At 32.9% G+C, this 20,313-nt stretch overlaps 2 protein-coding genes across 2 annotated transcripts; both read right to left on the bottom strand.

The window, feature by feature from the left end:
* Positions 1-6,318: 6,318 nt before the first annotated feature.
* Positions 6,319-7,953, bottom strand: LOC149488114 (uncharacterized). The gene has a single exon (XM_089695939.1). It carries the CDS (start codon positions 7,951-7,953, stop codon positions 6,319-6,321), a length of 1,635 nt encoding a protein of 544 aa, XP_089552065.1.
* Positions 7,954-8,272: 319 nt separating this feature from the next.
* Positions 8,273-10,476, bottom strand: LOC149488113 (uncharacterized). Its single transcript, XM_089695829.1, has 2 exons — positions 9,628-10,476; positions 8,273-8,281 (listed from the first exon to the last, which is right to left on the bottom strand). Exons 1-2 carry the CDS (start codon positions 10,474-10,476, stop codon positions 8,273-8,275), a joined length of 858 nt encoding a protein of 285 aa, XP_089551955.1.
* Between the last annotated feature and the right edge of the window lie 9,837 nt (positions 10,477-20,313).

Raw genomic sequence — 20,313 nt, 5'->3', positions numbered from 1 at the left:
AAAAGGCTCTCGTGCCATACTCTATCAAAGGCTTTAGAGATGTCCAAAGAGACGGCTAGTGCTTCTCCCTGTCCATCAATAGCCTGCCCAATCGTGTGCGTCATGTGTACCAAGAGGTCTCCGGTTGATCTGTTTCGACGGATATATATATCGTTATATTCTGCAATAGGTATTTTTATTTAATTCGTCTGTATTAAAAGTGATATCACTTATAAAATGAAAAACTACATGTAGGTAATATTGTATATGTATTGGTGTTTACTAAAAAGTAATTAGTTTTTTGTATCACATGAATATCATCACCGGTCTAAGGAATAAGGCTATATACCTAGACTTACTTATATTACTTTACCTATAGGATTATTCTGATAAATAAATAGTTGATTGTGCGTTAATATTAGACATATTATCAGCTGGTCAAGTTACAGTATATAATAAATAATAATATAGAAAATCTATAATTAACTATAAGTTCATTATGTAGCAAAAATCCACTATTTCTACTAAATTGGGTGAGCCGAACGGAAAAATTAAAATAATACGAACCTAACTACCTAGTTTCTATGATTGTCTACTAATTTTAAATCTTAAAAAAAATCATTATGCATCGGAACATAAGCATACATTATTGGCCAACACAATACTATCGCTCTAAAAATAATTGGTTCATTGTTATGATCGCTTCAAAAACGATAAATATATTTTTCAATTGTGCTTTATTATGTTATGCTGAATCTTGAATCAAAAAACAACATTAATTTATTTATTTTGAAAAAGAAACGATGTTCACCATACCAAAAAAAAATTTCCAATTTCATCTAAATTCACAAATAAATACTTCAACACATCACCAAAAATAGTTCCAATTTCTAAATGATATATAAGATTACATACCTTATTGCAATCACAGCTGAATCCATAATTGCTCGTCAATTATTCACCAAACGCATTTTCCTAAACGTTTCTACGTAACACTGAAACTACCACTCGACTCTTGCTTGAATTACAATGATTTCATGGAAAATTATGCCCACAGTTGAACAATACGGCGTCGAATCCTTAGCTATACTATGTTTATACTATGGATGTACTTATATACCAAATACAATGCGTATAAAATATTAGGAAAGCCTTTTTATATTATTAAATGACTGTTATCTTAAAATTTTCACTTATGCTGTCTGTGATGACACAAATCCGAGTATGTATATGTGTGTCTTACAAGATAAATATTCAAATATTTTATTCAGGGTCTTGCGAACCTATTGATCATAATATATTTAACTCTATCATAAATTAAAATAAATTAACACTTAAAATATGTAATAAACACATTAAACGAACGAGAAAAGAAAGATAAATATTTGGGGCTTCACATTTATACTGCAAAATGTTGTTAAAAATGCAACCTTGATAGATAGCCCGAAACCTACTGTTTTTTCGTTTCTGTTCGATATTCGTAGGTTCTCATTAAAATGAAAATGTATCAAAAAGTAGAAATTGAACCAATTAAATTCGATGGATTCTTCTTATTCATAATTTATTTAGGCATTTTCTAACACGAACAAGATAATAAATATACCTACCATATAATTTTATTAATACGGAAATTAAAGATCTAATAAACGAATGAATGAAGATCGTTAAAAAATAAAAACTAACATATACTTAATCATAATTTAATAGTAGGTATGGTTAATCACCCAAGATCAATAATTATTATAACGCAATCGAATTATGAATGGCGATTTTGACAATGAAATACTTATATTATATATAGATTGCTATTTTCTATAATTAACCGAAACGTAAATATGTAATCCATACTAATATTATAAATGCGAAAGTAACTCTATCTGTCTGTCTGTTACTCAATCACGCCTAAACTACCGAACCAATTTGCATGAAATTTGGTATGGAGATATTTTGATACCCGAGAAAGGACATAGGCTATCTTTTATTGCGAAATATGTACCACGGGCGAAGCCGGGGCGGACCTCTAGTAAAAAATAAGAATGATATACCAAGGATATACCATATACCTACAATACAAAAATATACAACATTTTTATAGCCTTCCTGCAATTTTTTAAAGTTGGTTTTTAGTTTTTACTTATTATAGTAAAGTATCATGACGTATCATATCTTTCTACTATATAAAAGTAAGTCGGGTTTTCCTTTCTGACGCTATAGGTAATATATAACTCCAGAACGCACGAACCGATTTCAACGGTTTTGCATTCGTTGGAAAGTTCTCGGGCTCCGTGAGGTTTATAGAAAAGAAAAGGTGTCTCTGGTCACATGAGTAGAAACTCATGTGCTCTGGTGGCGAAACGGAGTTCGCCCGGTTTGCTAGTTAGATATAATTAAATGTGAAATTTTCAAATGTTCATTGGCATAGGTTTTTAGCTTCGAGTATCAAAAACTTTCCAATCACAAAATTATTTATAAAATTTTGCACGGCAACTCTTGCGTGAGTCGCTTTACAGCTGACGCGTCTGCTGACAGCTGCTCCCTTGCATAGTTGCATCTAAGAAAAAAAAACGCTTCGAATTTAGAACATGGCTCCAAAATCTTAACTTAAAAAAAATATTTGATATTAGAATTAGAATTTATTTTTGTATAATGTATATACTCTACATTTGCATCAATATAAAATCAACAATACAAACTCGATATGCCTTTTAATTGCATTATTTTATAAATTTAGTGTAAAGTATGACCATCAAGCGATCAACGTTATTAAGAATCAAATCAAATATGTTTATTTCCTCGTATACGACATTGTTGTTTATACAATATTTTTCTATAAATCATTTAACTATTTCATCTTTAAATCTTCTCAATTGATAATTTTCCGGAACAAAACATAACTCAATAACCTTTAAATTTGTTCCTGATGCTACCTTGTGTTCCGGTAGCCAGAAAAGAAGCGATATCAGATTATTAGTTAAAAGTTAAAACCTTCAATAAATAATTAATCGATCAACATTATGTATTGTCTGTTTCATTAATAATTAAAACATGTCTGTTCATATTGATTAAACATAAAGTTAGTGTTTAAAACTATAAAAGTTTTCAGTTTGCTTGTAATTAAAAATCGATCATTCAGACAGACTGGAATTTGGTAAGGAATATTTCGCATAAAGGTAAATTCATAAGTACATATCTATAATAATTATATTATGTAGGTATGGTCCGTTGTTCTTTCTGGAAACAGCCCTGCAACATGGACGATATTTTTATCTTGTTTGTAAATATTACTAAATTACTTAATTAGTTATATTTTATAGTCAACTAGTGGTCCGCCCCGGCTTCACCCGTGGTATATATTTACATTTTTCTCTACATAAGAACCATCCTCGTACTTCAAGGAATATAATAAAAAAAGAATTATCGAAATCGGTCCACCCGTTCACGCGTGATGTCGTGACCAAGGAAAATGGGTTTAATTTTTATATACATATGTATATGAATGAATCTAGTTGCTCTAAACATATATATTATGCTCTAAACTATGTTTAGAAGATATAGAATAAAACAGTTTAAAAGAGATCCCACTCTAACTGAAAATACAGACCCATATGCTTTAGCTAAAAAATCCAAATTTTGTTGAGGCACACGTTGAAATTCAGTGGCATTTTCTATATGAATGTTATGAATCACTTCGAATTTTAATGTACAATACATCGTGAATAAATTGATTTTGATCAACTTTTTATGGTTTTCGTCCATAGACTGTATTGGTATCGACCACGCAACTTCCGCGTTTTTTCTCTATTTTACCAAAGATCACACTGTAACAAATAGTTAACAATTTAGAAGGCTAAAAATAGAAAAAAATGTTCTCTTGGAATAACGGAAGTTTTAAAACAAAAAGCAATTGTTATAGGAAGAGGAAACCTGCAGTATTGTTCATTTCGCTTCACTGATCTCAATAAACAAACCGAATACTGTTAGAAAAGTAAATTCTATTCATGGTTATTTGGCTTTTAAAAATACAAATTACTCCTACTTACTGTAGAAGTTGTTTTTTTTTTACACTTTTCGATTTTTTTTCTAATAAACTAGCGGTCCGCCCCGGCTTACAGGCCCGTGGTACATATTTCGCAATAAAAGTAGCCTATGTTCTTTCTCAGGGTCTAAAGATTGTCTGTGCCAAATTTCATCAAAATCGGTTGAGATGTTTAAGCGGGAAAGCGTAACAGATAGACAGACAGACAGACAGGGTTACTTTCGCATTTATAATATTACTAGTAGGAATTTATATGTATTAATTATCCGTCTGTCCATAAATATATAGTTTAAAGTCTACTTGATGATTGATAGATGTATAGATTGAATTTGCGAAGATTTGTACAACCAAGGCTACAAAATAATTTAAGTGGTATAAACATCAAGTTAAATAAAGAGCTAGTTATAGAGCGAGCTAATAGTTACCTATCTTTAATTAAATTAAAAAAAATTAAACGGATGATGAGTGATTTGTTTGATCTGAATTCATGAAACAGCTTTCTCCCGAAGAATATCTATAATTAAATTTGTTACATAAATCAACATATTTAAACACAAATAAGTCATGTTCATGTGTGATGTTGTAGGCTTGACTATTCGGCTTATCTTTCAAATATAGGTATACTAGCGACCCGCCCCGGCTTCGCACGGGTGCAATTCTGATACTAAAATATATACACTACAGAAAAACTGTGAACGTTGTATAATATAAAAACATAGCGGCCCGCTCCGGCTTCGCACGTGTAAAATAGATAGCCGGGCGGCCGTTACCGGCACGCTACGTCCCGCAATTTTTAAATCTGTAATATCTTCGAAAATATTCACTTAAATCATACGGTGTAAAGGGCCATATAGATCTATATTAAATGAACAATGTATTCAAGGTATTTAATTGGTTAAGGATTAATGCTGTATTGGTTAAAATCGCTTCAAAAATTAGCCATTATTTGTCGTAAAAAGTAAATGACAAAAAAAAGTTATTGTGGGTTATCCATAAGAGATAGACATATACCATCGCGGACTTTTCTGTAGACCTTTTCAATGTGTATAATACTTAGTACATTATTTTGATAAAACTCGTAGGGTTCAGCCTGCGTTTGCAATGTAAGCGGAAAAAATGTAATTTTTTACGACATCACATTAGAAACCTCAAAAATTACAGCACTTCTCCACTATTTAATGGATGTTATTATACATATAAACCTTCCTCTTGAATCACTCTATCTATTAAAAAAAACCGCATCAAAATCCGTTGCGTAGTTTCAAAGATTTAAGCGTACAAAGGGACATAGGGAAATAGGGACATAGGGACATAGGGACAGGGAAAGCGACTTTGTTTTATACTATGTAGTGATGTAGGTACGTAGATCTTTATTAAAACAATCCATAAAATTTTGGAATTATTTTTATAGGTTTTGAGTACATCGCGTTCAGATAGAAATCATTAATTAGAATGTCTTAAAAGAAATACCCACTTAAAGTATTTCGTAATAATAGTTTTCTTGTTATACATAATATAATAATAGTTTTCCAAAAATTTCAATATATTGTATTTCTAACTCCTGGTAAAAGGTAAGAGCAAATTTTAGTCCCTTTATAATTGCTAATATAATTAAACACTATAACAGCTTCATACCATTATTATGGAAATATGCTTCCTCGATTTCAACACTTAAACTTGGCCCATATTATATAGTTACTCATATGGCCTTCGTTTTGCCCAAAGGTCAAGCGACTCTTTGCATGTAAGCCCTATCTTTGGTTCCACAATCTACAATAGTTACGTTCATGGAATAAATTATGCAATGAAGGCAAAGAATGTTCTATATTGCATCATACAAACTGTCAATTGAAGATTTAAATTCACATAACATCTTGGTAAAGCACGATCAATTGTCCTAAATTAGAGTCGTATACTTGAGGGTTTGTGGAATCGAATTTTATGGGTAGTTGAGTCTAGCTATTTTCCAATTAGTATTAACTCATTGTAAAGATTGGTACATTTTGGGCTATAAACCACTGTAATGTGGATCTGAAACAATTGTATTGTTTCGAACCGTTATACTATTAACTGGTATGCTGTATGAATATCAATGCCTATTGTAGTGTAGCTACATAGTTACTCATAAGCATATTATGACTACAACTACATGGAAATATAGAATTTTTGCACCTTTCATAATATTACGTACTGTATTCTTTAAATTATTGAATCGGGGAATTCTTTAGGCAGTAGATAGTATTAAATAAAACACAACAAAATTTGCTTTTCATACTTTTATAAACATGAACATTGAACAAGATTTACTTTCGCATAAACGAATGCACCATACGTAAACCTAAGAAGAAGACAGTCGTGTAAAAAGTCACGCGAACGCTAGTACGAAGATTGAATCCAGCAAGCCATTTAGTAACGACGTTTTCTGTAAACAGCGTCGGCCATTCAGCAATGCTGACGTCTTCATAAGTTTGCGCTTGAGGACGCAAGCATCTCAGCAAATGTAAGTACGCTGTGTGACCAGCTTCGAGCGCTGCCGCTACATCTCCGTCAGCGAAAATGTCCAAGGCTCCCCATTCCAAGAATCTGGAACTCAGTTTATTCGTCAACGTCCTTATCGCTACATAATCACCACATCGAGGAACGAAAACATCGTCAATATCAGTCTCTTTGTAACTGACAACACTAGCTGCTTCATCACCAAATAACCGGATAAGCTGTGCTATAACAGCATCTTTAGAATTTTCGGAACCATCTGTAACTTTAAGGTAACCGACCAATGCTGCGTATTTCTCCTGGCTACCTGTAGTGGACATTTTCGGTCGTTCTGTTGCCCAGATGATTGGCCCACGAAGACTTAAAATATCACCACTGTAACCGTATTCTCGCCAGAACTTTTCTTCGTATTGGATAACAAATTTTCTGGCCTTTCCTTGCTTCATGGATGATGCCATTTGAATTTCACAATCTGACACTAATTCAGAGCCCATTTTTATGTTTTTCAATTCATCTGGTCTCAGTGCCATTGCAAGTAAATTACAAGTGTAACTCATCTCACCTTTTATTTTACTTATTTTCAAAATTACTTCCTCATCTGAATGCGTACGAATTTCTTTAATTGTTTTGGCAGGAAATGTTATGCTAGCGACGCTTTTTTGCAGTTTGCTGGTTAGTCGCTTTCTACAAAAACCTAAGAGCTTTTCACGTAATCTTGTGTTGTCTCCGTCTATATGATTTCTAGTACTACTAGTTCTATAACATTGGTGCAAATAAAACAGTACCGATACCGCATCAGCTGTAGTGCCACAGACGAGCCTAACTGTGATTCTCATTATATCTCTTGATGCGTTAAAAATCAACGCCTCACACAGATGCTCTTCCATCGTCGTATGATCGTAGTAAAGTAACGTCCGTCTCTCGGATTCGTCGTCAAACTTATTCGCGTGAAAGAGTTTCTTCATGTTCTGATCAAGCAGAGTTTGATACTGATTTAATTCAAACCTCTCTAGAAAGTTCAGGTAATCGAAATCACAAAAATTCTTGGCACACGCGACAACATTACCGTTGCTGCATTCGACGAGTTTGTTTAAATTTGTTTCTACAAAGTTTGGTGAGACGAGAGCATCTGGTAGTGGAATATTGAATTCTTTAGAGTACATGGCGAGGTAGTATCTCGCTACATTGTCTATAATTTCCTTGGCTGTTCCTTCATAAATGAATTCCTTGGTTTCTTCTTCGGAGTCGTCTTGGAATGCTACGTTACATTTGGAGCTACCCTTTCTGGTGCCAGCTAAGTCAAGAACAACGATATCCATGGAGTCACCGAACTTCTTCTTCAGCTTGTGTGCGGTGACGATACCAGGGAGGCTACATCCCACAATAATTATGTCCACTTTCACATGATTATTGCTGCTCCCGATGTCCAAATACGACTTTACCATCAGAAATAAATTTAAAAATACTATCAAAAATATAATTGTATAATTATTTTTTCTGCAGAAATCTAGATGCACACGTCTACATTATGGAAAAATTATGGATGACATTTAATAATAATTGAATCGGAATGTCATTTAAAAATCAACTCGACATTAACATCACATTTGGCAGTCATGGATAATCTTCGTACTTTTTCCACCGTTATTTTTTTTGCGTGGTTTTTGCTTATAAAAACAGTGGATCAAACCAAAAATTAATTAATCAAAAACCTCATTTTTATTTTATTAATAGAGTTAAATTTACATAAAAAATCCTTAATGATTATAAATCCTGTTAAACAATAAACTAAAACTGTTAAAATTAAAATCAAATAAAAACTGCTTTTCGACCAAAACTTAAACTTTCTAGTGAACGTGCAAAAGCCCTAACGTAAACGTAATCTATATTCTACGCAACACAATATGACGTAATCATCGACACTAATTATTACACCAGACTATTGTCATTACCGCGTCCATGTAATGACGTCTCGAGGTCATTGCCACGTCACATGCGTACGAGTTTGTACTACGTGATTATCAAATTATTATATCATCTTTATTAAGCTATTGCATAGCTTCTATCGTGGGCCTTGAGCGCGAGGACCGAATCCAGAAATTCCGTAACGAAAAAACCTCACGCTCCCCACTCCGACGGGCACGGAGGTGTGGCTTGAAGGCATGCTATGCAATAGCTTTACCGCGGCAGTCCTCGAGTGCCAACGTCTTTTTTTATCTGTATTTAATAATCTGATTAGATGTTTAAATTTATAGGTGTTTTTCTGACGGTAATCAATCAATCAGTAGTTACAGAAAAATTTGAATATGTTTTTCTTTATATCAAATGTCAACTAAACAGGTTACCGGTTATTATGTTAATTTTCCAATAAAGGAATAATAAAATTTGTAATTTATTTAAAACCCTAGTTACTACAAATACAGTTGTATATCTTAGTAGATATTTCATATAATAAATAGGTGATAAATATTTGAAAATTTCATTTGCGATGTTCATAATTCAAAATGATTAGATATAAACAGTTGTGAACAAAATATGCTGTTTATGAATACATAGGTGTGTAGAAGTATTATCATCAATACAAGTTAAAAAAAAAACCGGCCAAGTGCGAGTCGGGCTCGCGCACAAAGGGTTCCGTAGCAGCAAATATAATAAATTACAGTTAAATCAACCTATCTCAAAAACTATAAGAGATACTTTGATCAAACCAAAAATCGTTGAAAGAGTTAATTAGCATGCATCACCTCTATTTTTTTTAGAATTTTATACCCCGTAGTTATAAAAATAGAGGGGGGGGACATACTTTTTACGACTTTGAGAGCTGATATCTCAAAAACCGTTCACTTTAAGAAAAATGTTTTTTAGAAAACTTTATATCATTTTAAAAGACCTTTCCATTGATACCCCACACGGGTATGTACATCGAAAAAAAAAATTTCATCCCTCAGTTACATGTATGGGGGGCCCCACCCCCAATTCTTTTTTTTACTATTTAGTGTCATATTTTTGTAGCGGTTCATACAACACATATTCCCATCAAATTTCATCACTGTAGTACTTATAGTTTCCGAGTAAATCGGCTGTGACAGACGGACAGACGGACAGACGGACAGACGTACGAATGAATGCGTACGAATTTCTTTAATTGTTTTGGCAGGAAATGTTATGCTAGCGACGCTTTTTTGCAGTTTGCTGGTTAGTCGCTTTCTACAAAAACCTAAGAGCTTTTCACGTAATCTTGTGTTGTCTCCGTCTATATGATTTCTAGTACTACTAGTTCTATAACATTGGTGCAAATAAAACAGTACCGATACCGCATCAGCTGTAGTGCCACAGACGAGCCTAACTGTGATTCTCATTATATCTCTTGATGCGTTAAAAATCAACGCCTCACACAGATGCTCTTCCATCGTCGTATGATCGTAGTAAAGTAACGTCCGTCTCTCGGATTCGTCGTCAAACTTATTCGCGTGAAAGAGTTTCTTCATGTTCTGATCAAGCAGAGTTTGATACTGATTTAATTCAAACCTCTCTAGAAAGTTCAGGTAATCGAAATCACAAAAATTCTTGGCACACGCGACAACATTACCGTTGCTGCATTCGACGAGTTTGTTTAAATTTGTTTCTACAAAGTTTGGTGAGACGAGAGCATCTGGTAGTGGAATATTGAATTCTTTAGAGTACATGGCGAGGTAGTATCTCGCTACATTGTCTATAATTTCCTTGGCTGTTCCTTCATAAATGAATTCCTTGGTTTCTTCTTCGGAGTCGTCTTGGAATGCTACGTTACATTTGGAGCTACCCTTTCTGGTGCCAGCTAAGTCAAGAACAACGATATCCATGGAGTCACCGAACTTCTTCTTCAGCTTGTGTGCGGTGACGATACCAGGGAGGCTACATCCCACAATAATTATGTCCACTTTCACATGATTATTGCTGCTCCCGATGTCCAAATACGACTTTACCATCAGAAATAAATTTAAAAATACTATCAAAAATATAATTGTATAATTATTTTTTCTGCAGAAATCTAGATGCACACGTCTACATTATGGAAAAATTATGGATGACATTTAATAATAATTGAATCGGAATGTCATTTAAAAATCAACTCGACATTAACATCACATTTGGCAGTCATGGATAATCTTCGTACTTTTTCCACCGTTATTTTTTTTGCGTGGTTTTTGCTTATAAAAACAGTGGATCAAACCAAAAATTAATTAATCAAAAACCTCATTTTTATTTTATTAATAGAGTTAAATTTACATAAAAAATCCTTAATGATTATAAATCCTGTTAAACAATAAACTAAAACTGTTAAAATTAAAATCAAATAAAAACTGCTTTTCGACCAAAACTTAAACTTTCTAGTGAACGTGCAAAAGCCCTAACGTAAACGTAATCTATATTCTACGCAACACAATATGACGTAATCATCGACACTAATTATTACACCAGACTATTGTCATTACCGCGTCCATGTAATGACGTCTCGAGGTCATTGCCACGTCACATGCGTACGAGTTTGTACTACGTGATTATCAAATTATTATATCATCTTTATTAAGCTATTGCATAGCTTCTATCGTGGGCCTTGAGCGCGAGGACCGAATCCAGAAATTCCGTAACGAAAAAACCTCACGCTCCCCACTCCGACGGGCACGGAGGTGTGGCTTGAAGGCATGCTATGCAATAGCTTTACCGCGGCAGTCCTCGAGTGCCAACGTCTTTTTTTATCTGTATTTAATAATCTGATTAGATGTTTAAATTTATAGGTGTTTTTCTGACGGTAATCAATCAATCAGTAGTTACAGAAAAATTTGAATATGTTTTTCTTTATATCAAATGTCAACTAAACAGGTTACCGGTTATTATGTTAATTTTCCAATAAAGGAATAATAAAATTTGTAATTTATTTAAAACCCTAGTTACTACAAATACAGTTGTATATCTTAGTAGATATTTCATATAATAAATAGGTGATAAATATTTGAAAATTTCATTTGCGATGTTCATAATTCAAAATGATTAGATATAAACAGTTGTGAACAAAATATGCTGTTTATGAATACATAGGTGTGTAGAAGTATTATCATCAATACAAGTTAAAAAAAAAACCGGCCAAGTGCGAGTCGGGCTCGCGCACAAAGGGTTCCGTAGCAGCAAATATAATAAATTACAGTTAAATCAACCTATCTCAAAAACTATAAGAGATACTTTGATCAAACCAAAAATCGTTGAAAGAGTTAATTAGCATGCATCACCTCTATTTTTTTTAGAATTTTATACCCCGTAGTTATAAAAATAGAGGGGGGGGGACATACTTTTTACGACTTTGAGAGCTGATATCTCAAAAACCGTTCACTTTAAGAAAAATGTTTTTTAGAAAACTTTATATCATTTTAAAAGACCTTTCCATTGATACCCCACACGGGTATGTACATCGAAAAAAAAAATTTCATCCCTCAGTTACATGTATGGGGGGCCCCACCCCCAATTCTTTTTTTTACTATTTAGTGTCATATTTTTGTAGCGGTTCATACAACACATATTCCCATCAAATTTCATCACTGTAGTACTTATAGTTTCCGAGTAAATCGGCTGTGACAGACGGACAGACGGACAGACGGACAGACGGACATGACGAAACTATAAGGGTTCCGTTTTTGCCATTTTGGCTACGGAACCCTAAAAAGCTTCAAACTATCGCTAATATTTTAGGAGCTTTAGCAAGAAAATAATAGGTTTTTGAACTTGCAGACTAGAATATTATAAGGTCTGATTGGGCTCAATAGGTTCAGAATTATTTGTGTACGGACTATCACACTGTTTGTGGTTAATTATGCTATTGTTAAACGGTGACAGAATGTGCCAGTATGTCATTTGAGACTGTTAGGACTGGGGACGTAATATCAAACCGCATGCTTTACAGATCTGTTTCTTCTATGTTTTAATTAAGGCCATGTTGCCCAGGTATATTTTTATAGGGAAAGCTATTTATTGTGTATTTCTATGTATTATATAATATACTAGCGACCCACCCGCATCAAAATCAGTTGCGTAGTTTCAAAGATTTAAGCGTACAAAGGGACATAGGTCATAACTCATAGGGACATAGGGACAGGGAAAGCGACTTTGTTTTATACTATGTAGTGATTATGTTACTTCGATGTTTTGTTATCATTCTGAACTTTGGTTGAGGTTTAAGGATTTATTAATCGACTAGCTTTCCGCCCGCAGCTTCACCCGCGTTTTCAAAGAAAAACCCGCATGGTTGCTGTTTTCATTTACCTTCTTTATGTGTACTAAATTTCACTTTAATCGGTTCAGTAGTGTTTGCGTGAAAGAGTAAGAAACATCAACATACACATCCATCCTCACAAACTTTTAACTATTTGTATTGTGCACCGTAAAGTACATATCTTTTTACAACTTTTTTGTCATATTTTTTATCGTTTGGTATCCTTACTACAGATTCTTTTGTTTAGTGTTACTATCCAGATATAATAAATCATAATACATCTTAATTTTACTCATAAGTAAATATGACTACGTCCATAAATCTCAACTTAAATGTAGCTCATTATATGATTGCTCCATTTCACGATAAATTCTCCAACCGTAAAATTTGATAACAAATACACGAACATACACTAACATTAATAATGTTTATAATTAAGTTGAACAACCTGTAATCAACGATAATTATAACATTTTCTGAATGAAGTTGCAAAAACGTAAACCACTTGTACTAAGATCGAGAATCTATGGTCTAGAATCGAGGTGGAGGACTGGGGATGTTCGTTTTAGTTATATTTTTTATGACCGATGACTAGAAATTTAGAGAGTAAAATAAATAATAATAATAATAACAGGATACATCTGTAAGTATCCGAATTTGTAACTTGTGCTGGAAATTCGTGAGCAGATTTCAAGTAAAATTCACTATAAATGTTAAGAAAAAAAAGTTATTCTAAGCATCTGGGTATTTCCCAAAATTATTGATATCAATCTGTAAGAAAAATAATAAACAATGAAAACATATTTATCAATATCAGTGCCACTCTACTTTATTTAAAACTAGATGGCGCTGCATGTAACATAGTATTTAATCGTCTCATCTCATTAAGTTGAAATAAAGATCCAGACCGTGACATTAATCAGCGCAATGCAGATAGTTAATAAAATATAAATTGCGAGTGATAAGAGCCTTAATAAACGGCCGGGAATAGAGCCTGTGCGCGACGTGCGCCGGCGCACGTACGCCACACGGCGGCGCGGGCCCACTGACACACGACACGATTAGAAAGTTAACTGTTAAGATAAGTTTGAGATGATGGAAACAATTCTGTTGTCATTCGTATTTGGGTTTCTTTGATTTGTCACTAGGTTCAGTTGTACTTTTAAAGTGATGTTAATAATATTTTTAAAGTTCTGATTTTATATCATTGTGAACTAAAAATGTATTATGGTTAAAAATTTATTGTGTCATGGTGAAAAATAAGTGACACCAATTTCAAAAACAATATGAATATCTATATCTGTGATTTTTATAATCATTACATATTTTATGATCTTCAAGTTATTGTTGTGTCATACTAACTTTGATATTTCCTTAAAAAGCTCCTATGTTTATAATAAATTGTGGTTCAATTCAGCTTATTTAAACGTGGATTTCTAATAGTAAATTCAGATAAAAAATTAGATTTATTGAGCGAGAGTCAAAGCGACGAACAGACTTTTCCATGACGACCAAGATTACTAATAGGAAACAAAGCAATACCAGTCCGTTAACTAAAGATAAAAAAAGAAAACAGATAAAAAAATTGCCATACAATGGACACATGCACTTGTAATGCGAATTGAGCTGGTCCCCATTTAGGGCGGCTGAGCGGCGCGCCAACCGAGAGGAATAGATAAACATACATATACATTATAGTACCGATATTTGATGAAATGTTTCGACATTTTTATGTAGTGTGGGAATTGGACGTGTAAGGTAGGGTGGCTTAATTCTATTCGGGTGTGGTCTAAGAAATATAAGATATTAATATATAATTTTTAGTGTTATTAATTATTATACATATTGTATTTTATAAAATTGGGATGTTTTGTGTTTATTCTTATTGAAAGAAACTGTACAGAAAGACATGTTTTGTACTAACTAATAAAAACCATAAAAAATCTGTTGATATTCCTATATAGAGCGATAAAAAAACATTATAAAACTGACCAATGATATCTTTTATGTAAAATATTATATATTATTTACATAATATAGTCCATATTTTATCAGTACATCTGACATTGGGTCGAGTTTAATATTCAAGTTCAATGTCTTGAGTAACATAATATAACTATCATCTATCTAGTATCTACTTACGTCACTAGATTTCCTGATGAGTAGTAAAATTACTCAGACTGATTTCTATTTCGTGGCTTTTAAAAATTATGTAAAGAAGCTTTCGTATTTAACAAGTATAGTGTTCTATATAATATGATATGACTTAAAAAAATATAAAAAACTCCTAACATTCGAAATGTAAGGGACTAAAATTATTGGTTTGTGTAAATAAAACGAATTCCTTGTTATATTATATGCGTTTATTATTAACAATTCAAAATCTAGAGCATAGCTGATATATAAATAAAGAGTTTCTTTCGTTCACTCGTCAGTGGAGTACGTCATTTAGTACAGTACGTACCTGTCTATAAGTAGCAGTAGTAGATGTGTATTTTGTGACGTTGTTGTTTTACTGGCGAATCTACGTAGTAAAGCTATAAACTGATTACCTGCTTTCTAGCTTATAGAGCTATACATATAGAGCTATTGTGATGAATTTTAATAAAGTTGTAATTACAGTATTAATATCTTAGTTACGACTTACATAATACATATATGTAGATATAATTATATGAAATAGTAAGTATAACATAGATTCGCTTATCTCAATATAGCCTATACAAAAATAATGATGTTTATTGATAGAGACAAAAAAAATATGTCTGAAAATTAGACAAATGTCTTATGTTCAGATTACGAGACGGAAGGAAAAGAGGAAAGAACAAGAGAGGAAAAACAGAGAGCGGCAACATATTATCTTAAGATAAGGCATTTCAAAGCTAATCCTCACTTTCCTAGTATTACAAATTTAAATTCAAACTCAAACACCAATAAAAACTCAAAACATTTTAACCTATGGAGTATATATTTACTTTTTGACCAGCTTAACGTCGGATCTACGCTACGGTACTACATACTCGCTGCACCCAAAAGAAAAACCAAGGATCTCTATTAAAGTAAATGAAATCAAGGCATATTACAATGGATTTCATGTACTACTCTCATACGACTAGGAACATAATATAACAGATGTAGTACTGAAAGCTTGCTTGAAACGGGGGTGTTCATTCACCAACTTCCTGGCTGAGTCGATAGGTGTACGTCCCCTCATCATTGTAACATATTTCACAACACCTATCATATTATTATATGCAATTGGGAAGATATTTTCAATTGGAAACTATTGCAGAGCTGGCGGACAGGGCGTGTCTTCATTTGAATTACATATTAGAAAACGTGACAAAATCATGCCTTTAGTTTAGATGCCTAAGCAGACTTCATAGACTGGGGTAGATCCCTTAAAAATAATATAAAGTGCAAAAAAAATCGCAGTCGGATGAAACCCATTAGAAAAGGAGAGGAATATTATGAAAATAAAAGGAAAAATAAATTACAGTCGATCTGAGTTCGGGAAGTGGGAGGGGGGAGCTTTTAAGAGAAAAAAATGGTTTCTCTCGATTTCCGACAAAACTACAAGTCCTACGGAAAAAAGTTCAATGGCAAAGTTGTAGGTAATAAAAAGATCCCAAAACTCGATCTCGATCTCGAACTCTATATCTTCTCTTGTATCGGCTTTTTGGTAATATTTCAAAAGAAAAAAAATTATCTGTTCTAAGTATAATATTTTACAGCATATTCAAAAGCAAAATGATGTCGATAAAAACATTTCAGGTAATTTGATTTAGTAAAAGCTCATTTTCACACTGTTTGTATGCATTTCCTGAGAACATTTACTATGGTAACGTAAACATTTTACACCATATGAAAGTAGAGATTTCAATGAATAAAAGGCTCTCCTCAAGTTTATGAAAAAAGCTGATATTTTGACGGGTGACTTTTCGATTGAAAATTAGGTTGTTTTTTTGGTATTAATTCAAAATAAGGCGAAAAAATAAATATTTTCAATCAAATAAATTACAGTGTATTTGGGATATAATAAAGTAAGTTTCCACCAAATTTCGTAGAAAAAAAATAAATTTTGAAGTAGATAAAAATAAAAAACCAAAAACTTGGTTTATTGAATTTTTCACGTAAATTTTGAGGTTATGTGAAAAAATTGTAAATACAAAAGAGATTGTAGATCTTTTTATTACCTACAACTTTGCCATTGAACTTTTTTCCGTAGGACTTGTAGTTTTGTCGGAAATCGAGAGAAACCATTTTTTTCTCTTAAAAGCTCCCCCCTCCCACTTCCCGAACTGGGATTGATTAATTTATTTTTCCTTTTATTTTCATCATATTCTCCTCCTTTTCATCCGACTGCGATTTTTTTTTTGGTTCAAAAATTATCTACTCTAGTCTATCAATAGATTTCCAAAGGTAGATTAGAACCACATTAAAAGAAACCCCTGAAACTTCATTGAGTTCATAAAAATAGACAGTACTCAGTTTTTAGTGGGTTTAAAGAAGCAATTCTAAATCCTGTCTCCATTAATTATTATTGTGAATTTAAAAATCTAGAATCTCTTAGATATAATATCATCACGATTTGCATTAGATACGAGGTTGTAATTAAATAAAAATATATTCAACGCACTTTTGAAGCCTTGCTTGCAAATTCCAAGGTTTCGCCTTGAATCTACAGTAATGAGAACTTAATAGAAGGAAGAATAATTTTTAATTCTAATAATCGTACGTGAGTGACGAAACCTGGTTTTTATAAAGACCTTCATATTGTAATTTGGGTTATCATTAATCCCAATGGATTTTATCTAATACACTTCAATATTGGCAGGTCACACAGCAGGTCACTAAAATAATGGTCTACTTTCATTTAATTTATTATGTTTATATACATAAAATTGAATGCCATAAAACCAAAAATATCAGTTTCGAAGTATATAGATTTAAAAATATTATATCCTTTCATAAACCTTATTGGATTATTTTATCCTATCCTTTCCTACTAATATTATAAATGCGAAAGTTTGTGAGGATATGTGTGTGTGTTTGTTACTCTTTCACGCAAATACTACTGAACCGATTACAATGAAATTTGGCACACATATAGAGGGTAACTTGGATTAACACATATGATAAGTTTTATCCCGGAAATCCCACGCGGGTGAAGCCGCGGGCGGATAGCTAGTATTTAATATTTTTATAAAGGCAGAACATTGCATATTTATCGATAACCTTACATATGGAAGCTCACTTAGCTTAGCTTCACTACATAGTATAAAACAAAGTCGCATTCTCTGTCCCTATTTCCCTATGTCCCTATGTCCCTTTGTACGCTTAGATCTTTGAAACTACGCAACAGATTTTGATGCGGTTTTTTTTAATAGATAGAGTGATTCAAGAGGAAGGTTTATATGTATAATAACATCCATTAAATAGTGGAGAAGTACTGTTATTTTTGAGGTTTCTAATGTGATGTCGTAAATAATGACATTTCTTCCGCTTACATTGCAAACGCAGGCTGAACCCTACGAGTTTTATCAAAATAATGTATTAAGTATTGTACATATTGAAAAGGTCTACAGAAAAGTCCGCGATGGCATATGTCTATCTCTTATAGATAACCCACAATAACTTTTTTTTGTCATTTACTTTTTACGACAAATAATGGCTAATTTTCGAAGCGATTTTAACCAATACAGCATTAATCCTTAACCAATTAAATACCTTGAATACATTGTTCATTTAATATAGATCTATATGACCCTTTACACCGTATGATTTAAGTGAATATTTTCGAAGATATTACAGATTTAAAAATTGCGGGACGTACCGTTTGCGGCGGTACCGGCCGGCCGGGCCGCTATGTTTTTATATACAACGTTAAAAGTTTTTCTGTAGTGTATTTAGTATCAGCATTGCACCCGTGCGAAGCCGGGGCGGGTCGCTAGTAGTTAATAAATGTTTTTATTCAAAACTAGCGGTCCACCCCGGCTTCGCCCGTGGTACATGTTTACGTTTTCTCTACATACGTACTAACCATCCTCGTACTTCAAGGAATATAATAAAAAAAGAATTATCGAAATTGGTTCAGCCGTTCTCGAGTTATGCGCTTACCAACACATTTTGCGATTCATTTTTTTATTCAAAATATTGAATGAAATAACTATGATTATATATTTTACGGTTTATTAATAAAACTATCTATTGAATTGATATTCAAAATTATTTTATATTTTGAGAGTATAATATCAGTCTAGAGAATAATTAGTAAGAGTCTGTTAATATGTTTTTATTTCTGTTCTTTTAACTAAGGGCCGATTTTTCAATCCTTGGATAAAACTTATTCGTCGAATAATGTATAAAACTACCATTTTAAAAACGTATTCTAATTGCCCGTATTTGACAGTTTACGTGACATTTTAATATTATCGTGTAATACTTTATTGGACGGATAAGTTTTAACCAAGCATTGAAAAATCGGCCCTAAATCGCACAGAAAAAGTTTTAAAAGTTATTGACGCTTCTAGATATTTATAAATCTATAAAATAGCACCTGACTACCTACTACTACTACCTTTTACAGAAATTGTGAGAAAAAGAAGTTCTAATTAAGATGTTAGCCATAAACGACTGTTTTTACTGAAACTTTTATGTTCAAACTATTTTATGGCCCAAGGCGCAATGATTCAAGTGATGAAACCTTATTGGGTTTTTCTTCCATCGGACTTTACATTGTAAGCTTGAAATTTTCTTTATTTGAAATTAATTTGAAATTTTATTAATTAAAGTATTTAACTCAATAGATTTTTTTTTTATGTTATGGGAAGGCAAACGAGCGGACGCACTGCCTGGTGGTAAGCAGGTTGCGTCGCCCATAAACCATAACAGGGGTTATGGTTGTTGCCTACCAGGATTAAGGGATTTGGAAGGAATTATGGAGAAAGGGGCGAGGATGGGAGGGATTTAGGATAGGGGAGGAGAGGATGGGTAGGGGATAGGAAGGGATGTGGGCCTCCGGACCCCTCACTCACCGTACGGAACGCGACAGTAAACTGTCACTATGGCGCCGATATTCTGTGAGGGTGTGGTACCTTCCCCGGTGCGAGCGTGGCCCAGTTCGTGCCGAAGCATGCTCGACTCCAAAAGCGAATTGTACCTCAATTTGAAAGCGAATTGTACCTAATTGTATTAATAAGAAATTATTATTGTCGCCAGATAACCAAAATTAAATTATAGGTCATTGATACTTTTAAATACTTTGTATATTTAGGTATATGTATATTAATATTTAATGTACGCGTGTAGTGTAAAAATAATACTCAACCACATTTTAGTGGCAGCTGTAAAATTTTAATGTTCTGCGATGTGACTGGAATATCTTTAGTACTTATTTTATGGGAAACAAAGACAATTACAAATTGTACGATTTCGGCCATTGGTCCAATAATTGCAGATAAAGAGCTTGATTCTTTTGTACTTAAAATTACTTGCATACTGAATACTATGCTTCAAAAAAAAATCTTAAAAAAATCTCATTCAATCTAAAAAAGATTCA

Source organism: Colias philodice, chromosome 6, assembly GCF_061535455.1.
Source record: "Colias philodice isolate Cphi_HAF_F1 chromosome 6, ilColPhil1 Martin Lab GWU primary, whole genome shotgun sequence".
NCBI classification, from domain to species: domain Eukaryota; kingdom Metazoa; phylum Arthropoda; class Insecta; order Lepidoptera; family Pieridae; genus Colias; species Colias philodice.
This window is presented reverse-complemented; position numbering and strand designations above follow the sequence as displayed.